This window comes from Diadema antillarum, unplaced genomic scaffold, assembly GCF_040938485.1.
Source record: "Diadema antillarum isolate AM-2024a unplaced genomic scaffold, OU_Dant_1.0 seq00001274_RagTag, whole genome shotgun sequence".
Classification (NCBI taxonomy): Eukaryota; Metazoa; Echinodermata; class Echinoidea; order Diadematoida; family Diadematidae; genus Diadema; species Diadema antillarum.
In genome coordinates, this window is record NW_027272055.1 from 83206 (window position 1) to 103441 (window position 20236).

The 20236-nt window shown below is 38.6% G+C and overlaps 1 protein-coding gene across 1 annotated transcript; it reads right to left on the reverse strand.

Annotated features, from left to right (window-relative positions):
* Positions 1-4815: 4815 nt before the first annotated feature.
* Positions 4816-18952, reverse strand: LOC139745528 (peptidyl-prolyl cis-trans isomerase FKBP8-like). Its single transcript, XM_071655919.1, has 11 exons — positions 18936-18952; positions 14430-14842; positions 13564-13651; positions 12759-12869; positions 11480-11554; positions 10776-10803; positions 9690-9773; positions 8916-9005; positions 7180-7257; positions 5958-6095; positions 4816-4989 (listed from the first exon to the last, which is right to left on the reverse strand). Exons 2-11 carry the CDS (start codon positions 14839-14841, stop codon positions 4915-4917), a joined length of 1179 nt encoding a protein of 392 aa, XP_071512020.1. The 5' UTR covers position 14842; positions 18936-18952; the 3' UTR covers positions 4816-4914.
* Positions 18953-20236: the final 1284 nt, after the last annotated feature.

Below are 20236 nucleotides of genomic sequence, written 5' to 3' on the forward strand. Positions count from 1 at the left end.
TGATCGGGTTAATTTCCCAAGTCAGAAAATAGCGCGCTATTTCGAAACATCGGGCTGATGTGAAAACGCCTATATTAATACTTCAGTAATGATCGACTAATAATGTCATTGACAAGAATCTTGGTTTGGAAGGCATTTTGAGGGCATATCCAAGTAATCTGAGGAAAAGTACAAGTAATTGAAAATTTTAATAAAACATATGACTTGTATTTTAGAAATTCTTTTGGCTATATAAGTGATGATCATGGGTATTATCCACATATTGGTCGACGTGCATTTACATGGTATAAGTCATAAAGAGTAGAGAGCAATGACACCATTGACCTTTGGCATACGAACCAACTGTCATTTGACTAGTTTGAAAACCACATTTCCTTCATATTTTTATTCTTTCAGCTCATTTATTCCATCATTGTTTTTGAACATATTAAGTAATACGGACAAATGTTCAATTACAATTACAACTTGCAATTTTAATGACTTCAAATAAACAATATTACATGTTTTTTAATTTTATTTTGTATGACATATCAAAACTGTCCATAAATATCAAGGCTATAGCAATGAGAGCATCAATACTTGCAAATTAGACATGCCTACATTTCTTTTATTATTATTTTTCCGGCTCTTTCACATACAATCGGGGAAGCCAGAGACAAAAATGATATTTCTTTATGATACTCACATTGCATGCTGCCCTACTGGGTATTGTTGTCATGTCATTTTTTACCCCCCCCCCCCCCCCCCCCCCCCCTGAACTGGGGCTTTCAAGACCACTTGGAAAGGGGGGAGTTGGTTATTTTGGCCTTAAATGATACATAGCGTTGACAAACATAAGACAGTAACATATAAATCATTCAGCATGTAAAATAATACACTGTTTGCCAGTAAGATAACTTATGAAATATGCTGATTATCAATTCCAAGTGTTGCTGTAAAGTCTGCATGTCAAGTCATTTGCCTATTCTTTTCATTCCTCATCATTGACTTGGAAGAATAGCAAATTTAAGTCACTTAAATCTCCTTTCCAGCAAATAGCAGAATTCCTTGCAAATATTGCGGAACAGATGTCTTGACTGTTTCATGCAATACCAACAACAGCCAGAACTCACCACTATCTTTTATTTCCACGGTCGCATGAAACTCCATTAAGGGTGGATTTGGCAGGACCAACTTGGTATCGAAAGTAGTTGCCAAAGACTTGAGGAGATAGAGGTCCAGAATGAAATGTAAATATTTACACTCTAACAAAACTGTTTAGAACACTCAACCTCCCCCCACCCCCCCCCCCCACCCCACCCCAACATACACACACAGATGGGATATGTCACTGGAATGACCATTTTTTTTTTTTGATCAAGCACACATAAGATTATACATGTCTTGCCTATACTTCCTCTACTGGCACTATAAGATGATGTTATCTAAAATAATACACCGGCAAAAAAAAAAAAAGTTTTTCATAGTGCCAGCAGTCTCTACAGCATTATAACAAAAATGTCTGAAGATGTCCCTTATTCTGTAAATAAGGGAATTACGGAAGCACTGAAACTTGTGACTGTCACAGTCATTCAAAACAAATGCATGATTCTTGCAATTTTATCGCGTCATTTACTATGTTAGGGCTGTGGAGATGTGAAAGAATCATACAGATATTTTAATTACTGATGCATTGGACAGATTGTAGGCTGTGTAATCATGACAGGTTTCTGTGTACCTTTGTTTAGAGAAGAATTCATTTTTGTCTACAAAAGTCCTGCAGTTTTGTTTATTATCATTCAAACAGGTATTGGTTGTAGTTTTGATTATTAGTCTTCAAAAAGGTACAACATGTGTTTTTTTATTACAATATGAGGTGCTTTCGATCACTTATGTCATCACATTTTCTGAACACTGAGCACCTCTAAATTCAAGGGATGTTTTGAATAACTGCGACATGTGGTTAATAACATTATATTTCATTTTTTACACTTATCCACTCCAAGTTACGAATGGAAAATAATCCAGTAATGTCAGGTCATTTCATCTCGCATCACACCTAGAGCAAACCTAGAATATTATCAGGAGGTATGCATGATTACCTAATGATTCACTCATTCCTTTTCTTCTTTTGTTTAAATGTGGCACGAAATCTCTCTTTACGTACAACATAGATGTCTTCAATTAGACATAGAATCTCAATTTCCCATTCCAATCCATTTCTATGAATCAATTCTACACACAAATTCATCGAGTTGCACATGTACATCGTTAGAGATTAGAAATCTTAAGTGGCCTCATACTATGCGGTTTTCTCGATCGCAGTGCTTGCGATCTGTTGCGGTTGCCAGATCGCAATCATCGAGCCGCATAGTGTGAGCACAAGGCTTGCGAAATTTCAGCCGGTCGCAAGGGTTCGCAGAGGCAACCGCAGACGATCGCAAGGTTTTGAACATGTTCAAAATTTGACAGCAGCCGCAAGGAGGTCGCAAGGCTTGCGGATGCCTCCAAGTCGCGAGAAGTCGCATGCGGTCGAGAACCGCGTGCGACTTCTCGAAACCGCAAGCAGTCACAAGAAAAAACCGCATAGTGTGAGGCCACCTTGACACATCCAAAAATTAACTTCCAGTCAACCCTTTGAGTGCTTTGGGAGCCAATTGGCACAAAGAACACCATAACATTGTACACACAGTCCAAAGTTTGTGGCAAAGAAAGGGTTAAAGCTAAATAAAAAGAAAAGTTGCAATATACTGCAGGGTGCTACATAACATTTCTTTACCACTTGCCCGGCCGGGCAAGCAGATTTTCAAATTGTCGCAGAACACTTGCCCAAAGATGCATTTTACTTGCCCAAAAAGAAAGTCCAAAGACATAAGAAATGATATAGAAAATCGCTTGTAAAGTCAAGGGCTTGATAGAATACAATCATCTGAATAAACAGCTCATGTGAGGAGTAACAAACTTGGTTTAATAGAGTGTTGATGTTGGATTGCATTGGGACTACTTCATGTAAGTGTTGGGAAGGAAAGGTGACTTCAAAATGTTTTGCTTGCCCAATTCAGGCAAGCATTTTTTCTCATTGTTCCAAAACACTTGCCTGACTTTAAATTTTACTTGCCCCGGGCAATCGGGCAAGTGCTTATGTAGCACCCTGCACTGAAATATATGGATGCTTCTCTCGGGTGACGCGAGCAGTTTGAAATTCTTACACCTGTTTTGTACCTTTGTTGGTCTGTCTGATCAATTTGAATTGTTCAGTTTCCAAGGTGGATTGCCCATTAAGAAGGACTGATTTTGCTACAACACGCATTTTCCCATAGAAACTTGCCCAAGTATACTCGGGACTCATCAATGGGTTAAGGAAAATCTCTTGTTATCAGGTTGTGCAACAAAAATTAGAATCATTGTGAGCAGCTTCATATCATGGACAATTTCAGTTCAAGTAAGTTCCTTCCCTGCATTCCCTGTCAATACAGTACAACAAAATTTAACAGTGTTTGCATAATTATATGAATAAATGCACCAATATACATTATATGTCGTAAAATCAGAGGAAAACATGAAAAGTAAAGATATACAACAATGTTATATTGAAAGTATACAAACCTGTACTATAAGAGAAAACATGTCAAATAAAGAGATGAGGAAATAATTGGAAATGCAGGGGATCATCTTCGTATGCACAGTTTGACTAAGAAGATGTTCCCAAGTAAAAGATAGCCCTGACACCCTGCAATTTTCTATAAAAAAAAAGAATAAAGCAAAACACAAACCCCCCCCCCCCAAAAAAAAAAAGAAAAAAAAAGAAAAAGAAAAGTTATTATCATCATTACTGGTCTTAATCAGACTGAAATAAGATACTTTCACAGAGAAGCAATGCACTATTCAAGAGAGCACATGGCACAGCAGAAAACACTGTGTACAGTCATTTACATACAATTAATGTACCCCTGGCAAACTCTGAAAACAATTTTCGGCAAGACAAAAGACAAAATGCACACGGCGTACTACACCTGTTCAAGATTTACAAACATGTTTGAGGCACACAATGCACTGCTATCGTGTGTAGGAAGCAATGCATCTGCCAAGTTATTCGCATTATCCACAAAATGGTCAAGTTTGTCCTAAAAAAAAAGAACTCTCTGATTATTGCAATTGGAAGGATTCACTTTTCCACAAATACTGAAATTATCATGAAAAGTGACCCAGTTTCATCTACCTGAGGCCTAGTGTACCTGGTAACCACATGAATGTGAAAGTGTGATGTGTAATTGGTGTGAAAATACCTGGAAGGCACATATACAAGTATTTGAGAGGAGATGCCAGACAGAAATTAAAACAACGACAAAAACATTCTCCTTTCTGTGAAACAGGAAGTTCTTGCATGAGTGGTTTTTTTTTTTTGCAACTCGGTCGGTTAAGACGAATTTTATGAGTTTTTAATTCCACAGAATTAAGATATAAAAAAAAAGTATTACATGCAACAAGTAAATAATTTGCATGTTCTATTTTTGCACTCGTTTCATGTCGCAAATGCACACAAATTTCCACTTTTACGCCACCCGTAGACTTTTGCCTAAGAATAGATGTGAACAAAAGTGAAATTTATGGACCAATGAATCATTACACTGACTAATAATGCAAACATAAGCTGTACATAAGGAATGATGGACAGACAGTAAAGCTCTTATATTATGGAAAAGTCTTTAGAAGAGTAAACAGAATCGTAAAATATCATTGCAATTGCACAAAATTAAAATGGTTGACATGCACTCAAAAGTTGGTAAGGAGTGGGGGGGGGGGGGGGGGGGGACACACAGTTGACATCTTCTGGAACATATGCTTGGGGTGCATGCTGAATTCTTGCTGTATCGCTGGTTTGCATGCATCTGTAATTGGTCCACACTGCTGGAGTGCGTTGGAGGGTTCCAATGCCTACGTCAGGTGGAGAGCTACCACAACTGCTACGATGACTATGACGATGGATAGTCCAATGAGAACTGTCTGTGCCTACATAAGGAAGGAAGAAAAGGGACAGAATATACCTCACTGCATTATGCCTAGTTCTGTCCTAAATGTTTGTCTGAAAAGGGGATGGCATATTCTTGGCACTGAATAGACGGCAATCTTTTAAGATTGTGAAGTGGTCTCATACAAGTATAACAGAATAGATATGATTGTGAAACCGTCTCCACACTGATGAAACACCTTACTTTCAGAACCAAAACATGAATAACTGACACACTGTGCACTCCTGTTAAAACAAACATGGTTATAACACAATTCTTGTTACAACAAAGTAATTCTTAACATCCCCACACTTTCATCTTTATCTCTTTACATACTTTAGTGTTCGGCTATAATGAAATTTCAACATAATCAAAGAAAACTGCTGGTTTGGAGGACTTCCCTATTATGAGAGTTGTTTGTACTAAGCACCTGTCACTGCCATGAGCCAATTGCAAGAACATGACATGTTAAAACTTAGGCTTAATGGAGACTTCCAGATGATTTTCAGCTTTTACATTTGAACATCTATAAATCATTTATACTTAGTACAGAGTTTCAGAATTTATAGTGATAGAGATGAGGAATAAGAATGTTTTCAAAATTTATAACAAATTGAATAAGGATGATGACATGGCAGCCTCACCATAAGAATGCATGAGTTGGGGCTCAAGGAAGCAGAACAAAAGAAGAAGGCATGCATGGATTCTACACAGGTGAACTTGTTAAGCAAGCGGTATTGTAATGGAATTACACTGCTACATTTCTGAAATATGTGAGGCTCTGTGTCATGAACACTGTTCAGTGTAATTTAAGATTTTTCAGAGTATTGAGGCTTAATGGACCACTCAAGGACCACTGGTACGGTGACAACAAATGCCACAAATCCATATATGGAGCTGTCGATTTATGTACTGCATGATGTGAAATTATGAAAATCGTCTGGACTGCCCCTTTAAGTGTTCACTTACATTGAAAAGTTTCTTTCCAGCTGGCTTTTCTGCAGAAGCTCCAGCCATGTCGCCCACCATTCTCTGGTACATGGCCTTCTCTGACTGCATCTCTTGATCCTGTCTCACTGTCAACTTGGCCAATTCTTGGTGGATAGTCTACATGTATGTGCAAATGCAAATTCCATTCATATTCTTGTCATATTCCAAACAACATTAAATGCTGAGGCTGCATTTAGTTTTCCAATATAAATAAATAATGACCAACTACTTCTGCTGCATCTGCTGCTACTACTACTACTTCCTCTTTACTACTACTAATACTATTGCTACTACTACACTACTCCTTCTACTACTACTACTAGTACTAGTACTACTACTACTACTACTACTACTACTACTACTACTACTACTACGAATTCTACTTCTGCTACTACTGCTACTATTGCTGCTACTACTACTACTACTGCCACTAACACTGTGTGTAAATACAACTGCTACTCTTTCTTCCAGTGGTGCAACTACAATCATTTCTGTGTTCAGGGCAATCATAGCTGCTACACAAAAAGCCTCAGAGTGTTTCATCAGTATCTTCTCCAGTTAGGTCTACACATTACACAATGAAGCACCGCATCATTTCTGCATTGCAAAGCTGCCAGCTGTCTCTCTATACACCATGAAAACATTTCATGAGCAACATGTACATCAAAGGGAAATAGACTTATCAGTGGTGGAATTTTTTTTTTTTTTTTTTTTTTTGGGGGGGGGGGGGGGGGGCACACCGGGCGTGCCCCCCTTTTATTTTTTGTTTTTCTAAACAAAACAAAAAGGTATGCATGATATCCACACGATTATCCTTGTCAGCTGATTGTAGTAGTGGCATCAGAAAATTGTGCTTAAAGCCTTTTTTTTTTTTTGGGGGGGGGGGGGGGGGGGGGGGGGGGGGCTTGACAGCCGATTAACCCCGGAAGTGGTATGAGAAAATACCTGTTAAGGCCTTTTTTTTCTTTTTTGCTCGTCACCTGATTTAACCCTGAAGTGGCACCAGAAATATAACCTGCTTCGTGCCCCCCACCATTTATGGAATTCCTGGATCTGCCCCTGCTAACTACACATCAAGATTTCCAGTGAAGTAGACTTTATTGTGTAAATGTTTGTCTTCCAATAGACACACATACATGTAATTTAAAAAAAAGGGAGAGGAAAAAATATCAAACAGAAAACATACATTAACCTTCCATACCTTATTTGCTGGTTCTAATGCCAGGGCCTTCTTCATCATTGAAATCGCTTCTTTGAATTCTTTCTGGCAAGCTAATACCTACGGACAAAGAGACAATAATTTTGAAGACAAAAGAGGTAAAAGTAGAGTAAGTATTCAAAACAACAAGTAGTATGTCAGAGTTACTGATCACTTGCATTCTAAAGACATAGGCCACAGAGGAGATAAACATAAACATAATTTATGTTATTTTTGTTCACAGGGCAACCCAGAAAGTAAGCAACAAAAATGCCAAGAAAAATGAATCCCATTCTTCCGCTTTTAGCATCAATGGGAGAAGCATATCAAAGTTTATGTTACAAACAGATCCTCAAGTGTCTTAAACTGGTAAATGAGGTTTATTTGCCATGATGGGGGAAAGGAGAAAATATCTACATGGCATCGTTACAATGTATGCTGAAGTGCAGGTTTGAAAGTTGTCAAGCGACTAGAGCCAAGAGCAAGTGAAGGTCATCAAAGAAGAAACGTGGCATGCACTTCAAGACAAAAACCTCCTACCCCCTCGATAAATCACTTCTGCTATTGCTACATTACAGTGTATTTTCCTGTCATTCTGCATTTTACTCAATTCTGTCAATGCGATTGTGGGTTCAATTCTCATGGTCGGACATCCGGGTATTTTGCGTGTCACGGGGTCATGGATAGCGGTGGAGTGAAAACAAACAGTCGCGTGAGCCTGGAGTGGTAACGCTGTACGTGTTTTCTGCCGGGGCGCCCCGCGAGCATAGCGCTAGCGCAAGCTGTACTACTGTAGCTGTGCGGGCGGCAGGATTAGGCCCTAGGCCTACCCTAAATTAGGCTCTACCCTAAGCCTACTACAGTATTAACGTTAGGCCTGTAGACCTACCTGAAGTTTCTATGAGGTACTAAGTAAGCGCAGATATCGGGGTAGGGCTTACTCAAAGAGGTTCTACTGCACATCTGGCCATTTTGTCGGGTCGTTGATCCATAGTCCTGCCGCGATTTCATACGGGCACAGGTCCAGTCCGACTGCCTTCAACTTGGTAAAATACCGGGACCGATCGATCGACAGGATCCAGATTATTAGAATATTGCTGGCAAGACATGATGCATGTATCTCATGAATGATGGCACAAATGACAAAATGAATAATGAAAAACAGTCCCCATGTCTGCGTAGAATTGCACATAAATTATACGCGTCGCACATGCACAGCATGCAGTATGCGCATTATGCAGGCTTAGCGCTTGCAAGCTGTTTGTTTTCACTCCAGTCAACCGGAAGTGACGTGTAGCCGACCGCAAGAATTCCATTCAATTTTGATTCTATTGAAAACATCAAAGAAAAATCTGAAGACTACAATTGTATTGATATTCTGTTTACATCAAACCACATTTAATAGTGGGCATGTTTGTGTGTGCATGAGAGCATGTGTATTCCTGTATTTGTGTCGGGATATCAAAACTGTATTCTTATCACATGCTTGTCAATTACAGTCTACCTTGCCCAAGTCGATTCTATTTGGACTGAAAAAATACCTTCAACTTCAAGAAAATTTGACTTATGTGGGATTAAAATCAATAGAATATAAAGAGAAGAAGGCTTTAAAAGACCTTCGACGTAGGAGATTATTTGAATTATGCGAGGTCGACTGAAGCAAGGTTGGCTGTACATTCCTCTTGAGTTGTGTTCCATAGAAATAGAGAGAGAAAGCACTGGTGATGTTTCAGACTGACCTTTCCTTTTCTGAACAGTGCCTTGAGATTATTGGCATCCAGCTCCAAGGCTGCATTACAGGACTTGAGGGCAGCAGAGTAAGCTTCCACCTGTAGAGGGCAGCATTTAATACATCATCACTTTCACTGGCAGCAGATTTTTGTTTCCTGTTTCCTCATCAAAGAATTCACAGCATAATGTGGAAAAATACTACATGTACTATTCTACTCAAACAAACAACTGATCAAACCGTAGGTCTGTATCTTTCCTTTTTTGAAAAGTACTTTTTATTTTTCGTATCAATCACTGTACCACATTTAATATTGTCAACTGTACAGGCAAACCATACCCTCTTCATAACATACTACAGATTTGGGGTATTCAGAATATGTTAAGATACAAATTTGATCACTTCACATACAGTGCATGAGGAGATAAAAATGTGCCTTTAACATATATGCATAATTTTGGGTCTCCCACTCACAGAGGCATATCACATATTTTTGCATGACACTTGCTTTATATTTCCCGGGCCCTGTTTTTAATGAAGAGTTAAAATTGATCATAAAGTTGATTTCAACTATAAGCCTATGGCAACTTGTGTGATAAGAAAATCTAAAATTGATTTTATCTTTTGATAAAACGGGGCCCTGGCATAACAGGTTGAATTCCCCTGTATTCATGTTTTAACACAGTATAACAGACAAGTACAGTTCAAACTGAATCAGAGGTAGGATGTACAAATGGAGGGGGGGGGGGGGGGGGGGTCAGAACCATGGATTACCAAGTCTCACCTTGAGTTGTGCAGCTGCCAAGTTATTGTGACATTTGATTAACACATCATTCAGCTGGTGCTCTTTTGATTCTCCTGAACTTGCCTAAGAACCAACAAATAAAACAAAGTTTATCAAAAATGAATATGATACCAGTGGTTGGCCACGCACAATTCTGGATCCTTTGCCTTTTTGGGGGTTGTCAAAATCGACCATGGCAAGTGAATAGTGAAAAGTTACAGTGAATAGTGAAAAGTTACAGTGAAATCATTTCATGGAAGCAGCTGAATTTGCAAGACATCTTGGATCTCAAATGATATCTAGTACCGGTAATTGTATCAAACTTGAATAGATGACTCGTAAAGCTACCACATCATTAAGTTTACTCTTCAACATTACTGATAAGTTTACAAATTTGATATTTTGCTGTAAGGTGAGTGTACAATAATTGAAGCATTCACAGCAAATTAATAGACATTTTAGAATGAGTACTACATTAACTGTACATGTATACTTTCATAATGAACTTCCCCATTTGTAATTTAGGATAACATCTGACATTAGCTGTAATCATAACTTGTCTGATGATATCTGGTGAAAACTTGGCAAGTTTGCATTATAAGACTGCTCTCTATGGCTAACAGGTTAATGCGAGGAAATGTCAATTTGATTAAAGTGCTTAAAGGTACTGTACAGTACTGGTTGAGGTGGGGATTCATGTTTTGAACATTCCTAAGTGAGATAATAAGAAACCTCTTATGAAATATGAAAGAGCATGTAATTTTAGGAAGGATTCAACGTTTCTTTAATGAAAATTGGTTTTCAAATGGCTGAGATATCCAAAAAAGTGATAATAATAAAAGGCGACAGGCCACGCCTTTTATTAGGATCTCTGTGTTTCACCTTGTTTTGGGATATCTCAGCCATTTCAAAACCGATTTTCATCAAATAAACTTTTGATACCCCTTAGAATTGCTTGCTCTTTGACATCTCATGGATGGTTTCTGAATATCTCGCAAAACGTTAAGAGCTTAATCCTCACATCAACTAGAACTGTAAACACACCCTTTAAGAGATAAATAAATTTGTGTAATGGACATTACTTACAGGCACATCCTCAAGAAATTTTAAGGCCCTGCATGAAAAACAAACAGATAAAACATGTCACAATCACTATTTATGACTCACACATTAGAAATTGCTCAATGACTCCACATAGGAATACATGTATATGAAGTCATCTGTACATCTCATGTGAGACATCTTGATGTATGATGGTAACTCATCTCAGCAATACTTGTATCTCAGGTATAGTATGAAATAAAAAATGTGTAGAGACATTTAGACAGTAAAACAAGACTCATATTGGGAAAGAAAACCGAAACTCCAAGAACGATGATGGAAGAGCATCCAGCAGCGGTTAGTGCATTTAACTACACATACATCAACTTCCATTGAGTTAAAGACTAATTTGTCATCACCATGGCAACTACACTACAAAAGACATCAATGGAAGAAGTCCAAAGAGGGACAGAAGTATATGGGAAGTGACTGCACGTCTGCTGAAGTAAGCCAAAGCCTTTTCTCTACGCTCATTCAATACTTGTGCCACAAGGATGTCTGCACTTTTTATCCCCCGACTACCTACAAGGGTGGCTTCATTTTTCACATATTTTCTATTTCATAAAAATCTTACAGTTGTTGCCTTAATCCACATGTATGCAAACAAGGATAACATAAATATTCAGAGCAGGAACATTAAAAAACAAAACAACAACAGAAAATAAATCATGGAATAAAGAAATCTTTACCTAGTGTACGAGTTGATCGCGCCAGAGTAGTCTCTCCTGCCAAAAAGTTCATTGCCATATTCACGCTTCTTGTCTCTGTATCAAAGCAGACAAGAGGATTCAATGAAAAGAAAACAACAAGTATGGTATTATTCTTTCAGTCCATTGAAAATAAATACAGAAATGACAATTCACAAAATACAAACTGAAACCTTGAGTAGAAGGCAAATCAAAGTTGACAGACTAACTACAAAATTGTCATGTAGAAAAATGAAAAGAATGTCATGGACTATTTTTTTTCACATTGGTCAATATTTCAAAGTAAATGTGCAGACCTTACTACACTCATGCATTTACATTAGTCTTGTTGTTGACATACTCTTGAGTTTTTAGCTTTTGGTTTCACAACAAATAGATCATCAAAATAAATCATATGGGGGTATTTTATGTTATGATTGAACTGTCTCATGAAAGGAGTTTGATGCAGTTACAGGAAATAAACTGAAGAAAATGATGGCAAATCATTAGTTGTGTTATCAAACACCCTTACATGCCTTCTATAAAGCAGCTTATTGAGCCTTTTGATATTTAGGTCCCTATTCATTTTCTGTATTTTGATGAATCTTTCTTCCTTCAATATTCATAAAAATTTTACAACCATCTCCTTCAAAAACTATTGTTTGCATTTTTTTTTACATGCTTACAATTGTACCTAATGCCATACACATTTTAACCTTTAACCCTAAAAGGGCCGGGGGTGGGGAAATTGTGTGATTTTGTGTACATTCCCTATGGAAAACAGTGCTCTGTCATGAAACCGACTATTTTTACTATTAATCACTTTGACTGATTAATTCTATGCTAATTATGGTACAAAAGTGGTCAGTAACAATTTCCAATAAAAACCAAAGAAATACATTTAAAAATTCCAAAAACGATAAACAAAATCCATAAGAATTGAAATGACTTTTGGAAGCTTTTATGATGTACAATATTGTTGAATATGTTTAAACAGATATATACAAATGAACCCCAGCTGCATGAGACATTGCAATTTGCGCTCATGATGTGTGCCATGCACACATAATATTATGTGCATGTTCCTGTGATCAGTCTCCAATTTGTTTTGGGTCCAGGCAGGAGAATCTCCGATTTAAAAGATGTTTGGGGTTGGAGTCTCGGTAGTACCCCAGTCTGCAGTGCTATAGCAGTCCAAGTTTTGCCAGTCTGTATGCAGCACAGAATTTAGCCACTGTGCCCATTCATCTGTGACATTTCTCAACACTGGTGAAACACTCACGCCACTTCACAGCATTCTTCGATCGTCATGGTAGCAGCAGAAGGTGGCAGGTTCGTTTCCAGCAGCTCTACTTCAAATACCATATCTGTGTTTGGAGGGACCAGTGGCTCTCTGCAGCAAAAAACATTTGAATGAAAAAAATCATGAAATGCTGTGACTTTCACTACTCTCCTACATGTTTACTATTTGTATGTCCAATGAAGATGATGAAGTGCAATATGCAGGCAGACTTCTATGACTGACATTTACTTCAAATCAAAAACCTCATATTGTCACAGAAATTTGGTCTTCAGCTTGGCCAGTCTCGGTTTAGCCCTTAACATGCTGCCAAAGTAATGCTATCATTCTGATCTGCTTGGTGGGTCATAAGAAAGTATAGTAGACTCCCATCATAACGAAGTCCTCGGGGCTGGCAGTTTTCTTACACTATATCAAAATTTTGTTATAACCGAATAAATAAGCAATAAAAAACATAGAGTGGATAATATTGCGGCCTGAATTTCTATTCCATTGTAACCAGAATTTCCTTATAATTGTGTTCGATATAACGAGAGTGCATTGTAATGACATAAGTGTGTTTATTGTCATGGAAATAAACATTTCTCCACGTGATTAACAGTGGGAGCTGAAAGACAAGTGCATGCAAGCAGCTACAGGTGGAGATGAGCTTACTCAAACAGTGGAATCTGCATTCTACAACAGGTATCGGACTTCAAGAGAGGGTGAATTGACTTTCTCACTGGAGATAAACAGATTTTTTGTTTAAAATTTGAGCTACTTACTTGTTTTCCATTCAGGTACTTACTTCCCAAATTCACTGTATGCAAATCTTGAGTTGCTTCTGATTTCTGCAATCTCACCAAGTTCCATGAGACATACACAAAGGTCAACAGCTGCAATGAAACAGGCACACAAAAAGTGTGTGGTTCAAAATCCACAAGTGGCTGTAGACAGACAACACTATATTTCACAATTGGGAAATTAATGTTTGTTACTTTCTTCTTGATGAGACATGATGCTATTCACGATGTCAAGTTCTCTGCTTAATGTACTTGTAAAACTGCTAATTGACTACAGGTATTTTTTTAGGGCTTTTCCCAACAAGTGTTCTGAGAACATTTATCAGGGTAGGGTTTGAGGCTGAGTGAGAATCATTAAAGGGGTATTCCAGACGATTTTCAAAAATTTCACATCATGAAGTACATAAATCAACAACTCCATGTATAGATTGGTTGAATCTATTGTGGTCTGTGAGCTGAGAAACTAATAATTTGAAAAAACTACACAAATCTCACTGAACAATGATGATGACATAGAGCCTCACATATTTCAGAAATGTAGCAGTGTAATTCCATTACAATACCGCTTGCTTAACAAGTTCACCTGTGTATACACATAATGTATGCATGCCTACAGCTTTTGTTCTGCTTCCTTGAGCCCCAACTCATACATTCTTATGGTGAGGCTGTAATGCCATCATCCTTGTTTATTGCAATTTGTTCTAAATTTTAAAAACATTCTTATTCTCAACCAAATCACTGCAGATTCTGAAACTCTGTACCCAGTATAACTAATTTACAGTTGTTCAATTGTAAAAGTTTGAAAATAACCCGGAGGTCACACTTTAAACAACCTGACTGGACAAAACACTAAACAAACTTTTCTTTTTACCTTGTAGAACTTCTCCGTCCCCTTGAGTAAAGGTGAATCTGTCATGCTGTTCAACTTCTGTCCCATCTTCAAGCCTAGCAAGCATTCGAACTGTGGCCGACGCTCCTCTCTCTGGCCGGGAGGACTCCCCCTTGCCTTCCTTCAGAACCTTCTTCATCAGCTGGCCGCTGCCAAGGACGTCCAGCCACTCATCTTCGTCCTCCTTTGCGGGTTCGTCCTCCTTGCCGTGATCACCCTTCTCATCTGGCTCTGCTGCTTTAGATACATGGCTGCCGTCCACATCAGTCTGCGTCGCACTGCCAACATCTGGCAGTAAGTCTTCTATCCTGTCATCACTAGCAGTCACTTCTTCAGCCACAACACTATCACTGCCTTTGGTCTCCATTTCATCTTGCTTGGATTCGTCAGCCATTCTAGATAATTTAGTAAGATGAGGTTTTCAAAAACCTAATAAGCAGAGATCAACCATGGTATGACATACAACAGAAATGTACTGCAGATGCCGATTACATGATTTCTGACAGTATTAAAGATAATAATAATCTTATACATTGTATGCAAGACGTTGCTTTGATATGCACATGCGGTAGACTAACTCAGAAAAAGATATGGGTGGCTCTTTGAAGGCGTTTAGGTAAAAAATGGAGTCTGGATTTTGTATTCTTTTTTTTTGGGGGGGGGGTGGAAAGGGGGAGTGGGGAGGGAAGGGTGAATTCTAAATGTATGAAAAAAAAGCCCTAGACCCTAACTCACCCTAAGCCCAACAGCCTACAGGACTAAGATTGTCATTTTACAAACTATTACAGTTTCGCACATTTATACATGTAGGTGTAGGGTATATAATACCATCATAGTCACCTATAAAGGCATGTTCATTCATCATTGTTTTCTTTTGGCCGAGACACACAGTTAGAGCATGATCCAAACTCAAGCAGGAGAGTGGGAGATTTTGAAAAGATGGCCTCAAAGATAGAGTCAAACTTGGAGATCTCATGCCTTTTGTCAGAGTCTTTGTGTTCAAAGACATGTTCTATTTTGTATGGTCACAATCATATGGAACTTCGTGCTAATTTACTTTCGTATCCATGTAGATATCTCAAATTCTAGAAACCCTATTTGCATCAAAATCACAGAATGCATTTAATTGCCTATGTCCAATCTCTCACATAAATTTGAACCAAATTGGTCATCAGGGCACAGGGAGCGTCAATATAGATGTTGGCTTTCATGACGTTGCTGAAAACAACTTGCTCTTCGCAAGCGATCGAGGCGTACATTACCTGCACAATCTGAAACCGAAGTTAGCTGTCTGATATTATCAATCAAAAATCAATGTACAAAATTATTTATGGCAAGTTGGATGAAGTCAGAAGAGAAAATGCAGTTCCTACATTGCTCAAGAATAAAGTAAACAGAAAGAAAAGCATACACATGCATTTCTCCATGCATTTCTGTATTCACCAACTTTTTTCAGTTAGCTACAATCATTGAACTTTAGCTCTTGTGTCGAGTCCCTGTTTATCAGGTCTACTCTAGATTGTGTAGGCAATGTATGCTGTGATCTCTCAAAAAGTGCAAAGTCGAAAAGTGAGTTTGTTTTGAGCAACAACATGGTGAAAGTTAACATCAATATTGCCATTTATTATTGGTTGTCTATTATTGATGCTATCTGAAAACCACTTCATCTTCGGTTTAAATTCACATGATGAATTGGAAATAAGCTATAAGTAGATCTAATGATCCTCTGATTTTAGTGCAGTTTGGTTTAGTAAAATCTGATACATTTACATGGGATGAATACAAAAGTACATTGCCATTGCTATTGGCGCCCGGAACTTTTGTCTTTTGCCCTGGTTGCAGCACAGCTAAACTGGTTTAGTTTAGGCAGGCCTACTGGCGCCGGTGGCACTTTGATATTTTGAATAGCAGCTCCATCAACACTTGACCGAAAGATCGGTCTGTATCTGTCCGTCGGGGAATGTTCCACGGAGACTGCGTCTGGCTTCACGGATCCCCTCCGTATACAGACCGAAGTCAATGATTGCGGCTCCTGTGTGGAGCAGTCGCGCACAGATCAAACGTTACGATAAACCAAATTTCAGACAGCTTTTTTACATTCAAACAGTTTGACATGACATGACACATTATGCAGCAATATTTGGGATAAATTTCTCACATTTTGCAATCGAAATACTCACATAAACTCGGTTATAATGCAGAAATTTTATCGATATCGCAACATCGCCTTTCATAAGCAGTAAGCCGCCATTTTGAATCTGTAAGCCAATCACATGCGAGGTATACGCAGGTATCCTATTACCGAACAGTATCCTATTACCGAACGCGTACATTTTCAATGGAAGCCCATTAAAACAACTCGTATACGCGCGCATCCATAGCACTACGCACGCGCTGTTATCTCACAAGGGAGGCCGGTGCAGAAAATTGCTAAACTGCAGCAAAAAACAGAAAATTTTAGTAATAATCGCTGAAATGTTGGTGTTTGTTATTCTGCGTTAATAACATTGACCGAAAATGCAATGCCTAAATTTCCCCATACAGAGGGGGCATGTTCGGTAAATACAATACGATTTGCGTCGGTAAAAAGACACGGTTTTTGTGGAAGGGTTATTTCAAATACAGATTTTGTTAAGTGCGTGGCTTAGTTTTCAAATAATACTGATACAGCTAAATTTATCAGAATTTTGATTATCTTCTGGGAGATCTTTAGCTAAATTGAAGCTCAATGTTGCCCGTCTGGAGAAATTAAATAAAAATCGTTCGGTAATAGGATACACCTCCATACATGTTTTAGTAAAACAAACACGTAGAAACTACCTCGCATGTGATTGGCTAATAGATTCATAGTGTATGTTTCTGCAGTTTGAACGTGACGACGCGACAGGCTGTGTTTTACGTTGAAAATTCTACTAAAATGTTGGATTATTCATTAATCTGGTGAGTGTAATGACTGTATTCTTAAAAAGCTAATTTCACTAGAGTAACTGCGTCAGTAAGCGGCCGTGCAGCCGTTCGCGGCAGGTACAACATACACGGTAATATACCACTAAACACAGCATTGCACTGTTACATGCACACTACACATATACTAACACACTAGCAATCAACAAAAACCAACCGATAAAATGGGCACGATCTCTGACGAAAGTGAAATTTTCTCACCTAAATGACAACATATCGCATCCAAAATAAAATTTTCGGTACTTCTTAACATAACAATTAAGAAATAATGGTCCAAGAAACTTTATTTTTTGTCGTTTTCCCGATGCTCATGGATTTTGAAAACATATCCTCACATAAAATAGAACTTTCGCGAGCCGATGTGGGCCGCCATTTTTGTTCGGAAAGTAGATGTTACCATCGAAAAAATTCAGAAAAACACGAGAAAGACATCAACAACACCGCCAGAATTGCGATCTTGTTTGCGGCCAATGCATGTGCGCCCGCTATTTTCACGTGCTCTCGCAATGGGAATTGGCGTTTACGCAATGTTCGCGAGACATGTGAAGGTGTTCAGCTAAAGATCGCGGAGCACGCGCGTATTGCATAGAGATTGTACATCGTGCCGCAAGCAGAAATACTACGTCGCATATCGCCCTTATCGGCGAAAATTGTGCCGGGTTTTGCCCTGGTAAATCATGAAAACTGCGTTGGTCAATGGTAAATTTCTTTTATGAAAACAATTGCGTTAATGAATAATCTTATCTATGATATATGAAATTGTTGACAATAATTTGCCTGATTTGTTTACAAGTTGGAAAAACCCGTAACAATGCTTAAACTGCCGCAAACGGGATATTTTACTCTATACAAGCTTAAATTTGCCGACCTAGGGCCGTGAATTAGACCTAGACGCAATCGAGAAGGGTGAGGTACCTCACCCAATTTTCCATAGAGACAGTGGTTAAGAAAATCCACACAGCAATGGGTACTGATACCTTCCGTCTGTCTACAGAGGACAGCGTTAATGGCAAAATATAAAAAAAGAGTCCTCCGGACAGACGGATCTTTCTGTCTACATCAACACAAGCTAGGTTAACCTGTCATCAGTGATATTGCACTTGGTCTCGGACTCCAGTAGATACTCAGTAGCTGTATGGCCAAGAGTAGTGCCCAGGACTGAAGGAAGGGAAGACCCATTGCTGGATCACCGGGCTGTGAAAAATAAGAACACCCCTATTGCCGCTGGTTGGCTATATGGATATGGGGCACTACTACGACTACGTCGGCGTCACCGCAATATAACGAGTACTAGCTGCACAGCACATATATTAACGTATGGGACTACACAGCATCGGCGCACAAGAATTCCCAGGTACGTTCAACTCTCTGCTACTGTAATTCTGAAAGACAGCATTTTCGGGCAATACTGAACCAGTGAGGTAACATAACTCATTTCCACCTAACAGTTAACTGGATCCACATACACTCAAATAATGCACTTTCGCAAGATATTTTTAAAATCCCACACTAGATCGTACTCACTTCAGCCTTCATTCACGTTGTTCCGTAGTTTCCTCAGAAGATCGATTACCAAAGTGTTATCGATCGAAATGATCTTGACTTTACGACTTGGTGTTGACAGACGACCTTAGTAATGAAAAAGGAATCTCTTCCCATTGTGTTTGTTGCTGTTTGACATGACGGAAAAAAAACCCACCGTAAGTTCTTTCATTACACACCTTGTACCCGTGTTTGTGTGTGTGTGTGTGTGTGGGGGGGGGGGGGGGATGTGGTCGAAACTGGAGGGCATTTTCACAGTACAGTATTTTGTTCTATTTTACTGTAATAAAATTACTCCCCGTTTCTCTTCACCTGGTTTTGTTTTGTTTGGAAGATGTGGTTGGAGAGGACATTCTTACAGTAATTTGTTTCATTTTACTGTAATATATCCCCCCCCCCCCCATCTTCATCTGGTTTTGTTTTGTTTAGTGTATCATACTGTAGAACCAGAAGTTTTTGCATGCGTCTAAATTCTGTAAATTAAGCGAGAGCCAACTCAAGATTTGTAAAACTGAAATGCGTACAAATGTTCTCGTCCACATTGAACGCATTGGGTGCCCATTTGTGAAAAATTTCACGACTCGAAAAAGGCTGTTGGCTGCTACAATGTGCAAAAATTTCATGCTGCAATTTTTTACAGTAATTTGATAATGTAATACCATGGGCACATATGGAAAAACAAATATTATTACCGGTAGTTGTTTCCATGTCATTCTTTTTTTTTTTCATATCAAGCTACAGAAGTTAGGCAAAAGATCATCAAAACTCATGTATAGAACATGAATCTCTCTCCTCTCTTTCTATCCTTGTACAGTGTACCTATTCATCCATCTATCTCTATCTCTCTATCTATCTATCCATCCATCCATGATCCATCTATCCATCCATCCATCTATCCATCCATCCATCCATCTATCCATCCATCCATCTATCCATCCATCTATCTATCCATCCATCCATCCATCTATCCATGCATCCATCCATCTATCTATCTATCCATCTATCTATCTATCATTCATCCATCTATCTATCCATCTATCTATCCATCCATCCATCTATCCATCTATCTACAATTGTATCTATCCATCCATCCATCCATCTATCCATCCATCCATCTATCCATCCATCTCTCTATCCATCCATCCATCTATCTATCCATGCATCCATCCATCTATCTATCTATCCATCTATCTATCTATCATTCATCCATCTATCTATCCATCTATCTATCCATCCATCCATCTATCCATCTATCTACAATTGTATCTATCCATCCATCCATC

Coding starts and splice junctions, on each gene's coding strand:
- LOC139745528 (XM_071655919.1), bottom strand. CDS start 14,841: ATGGCTGACGAATCCAAGCAAGATGAAATGGAGACCAAAGGCAGTGAT. Junction 9,774..10,775: donor AATTTCTTGAGGATGTGCCT/GTAAGTAATGTC, acceptor GTTGGTTCTTAG/GCAAGTTCAGGAGAATCAAA. Junction 9,006..9,689: donor TGGCAGCTGCACAACTCAAG/GTGAGACTTGGT, acceptor TGCCCTCTACAG/GTGGAAGCTTACTCTGCTGC.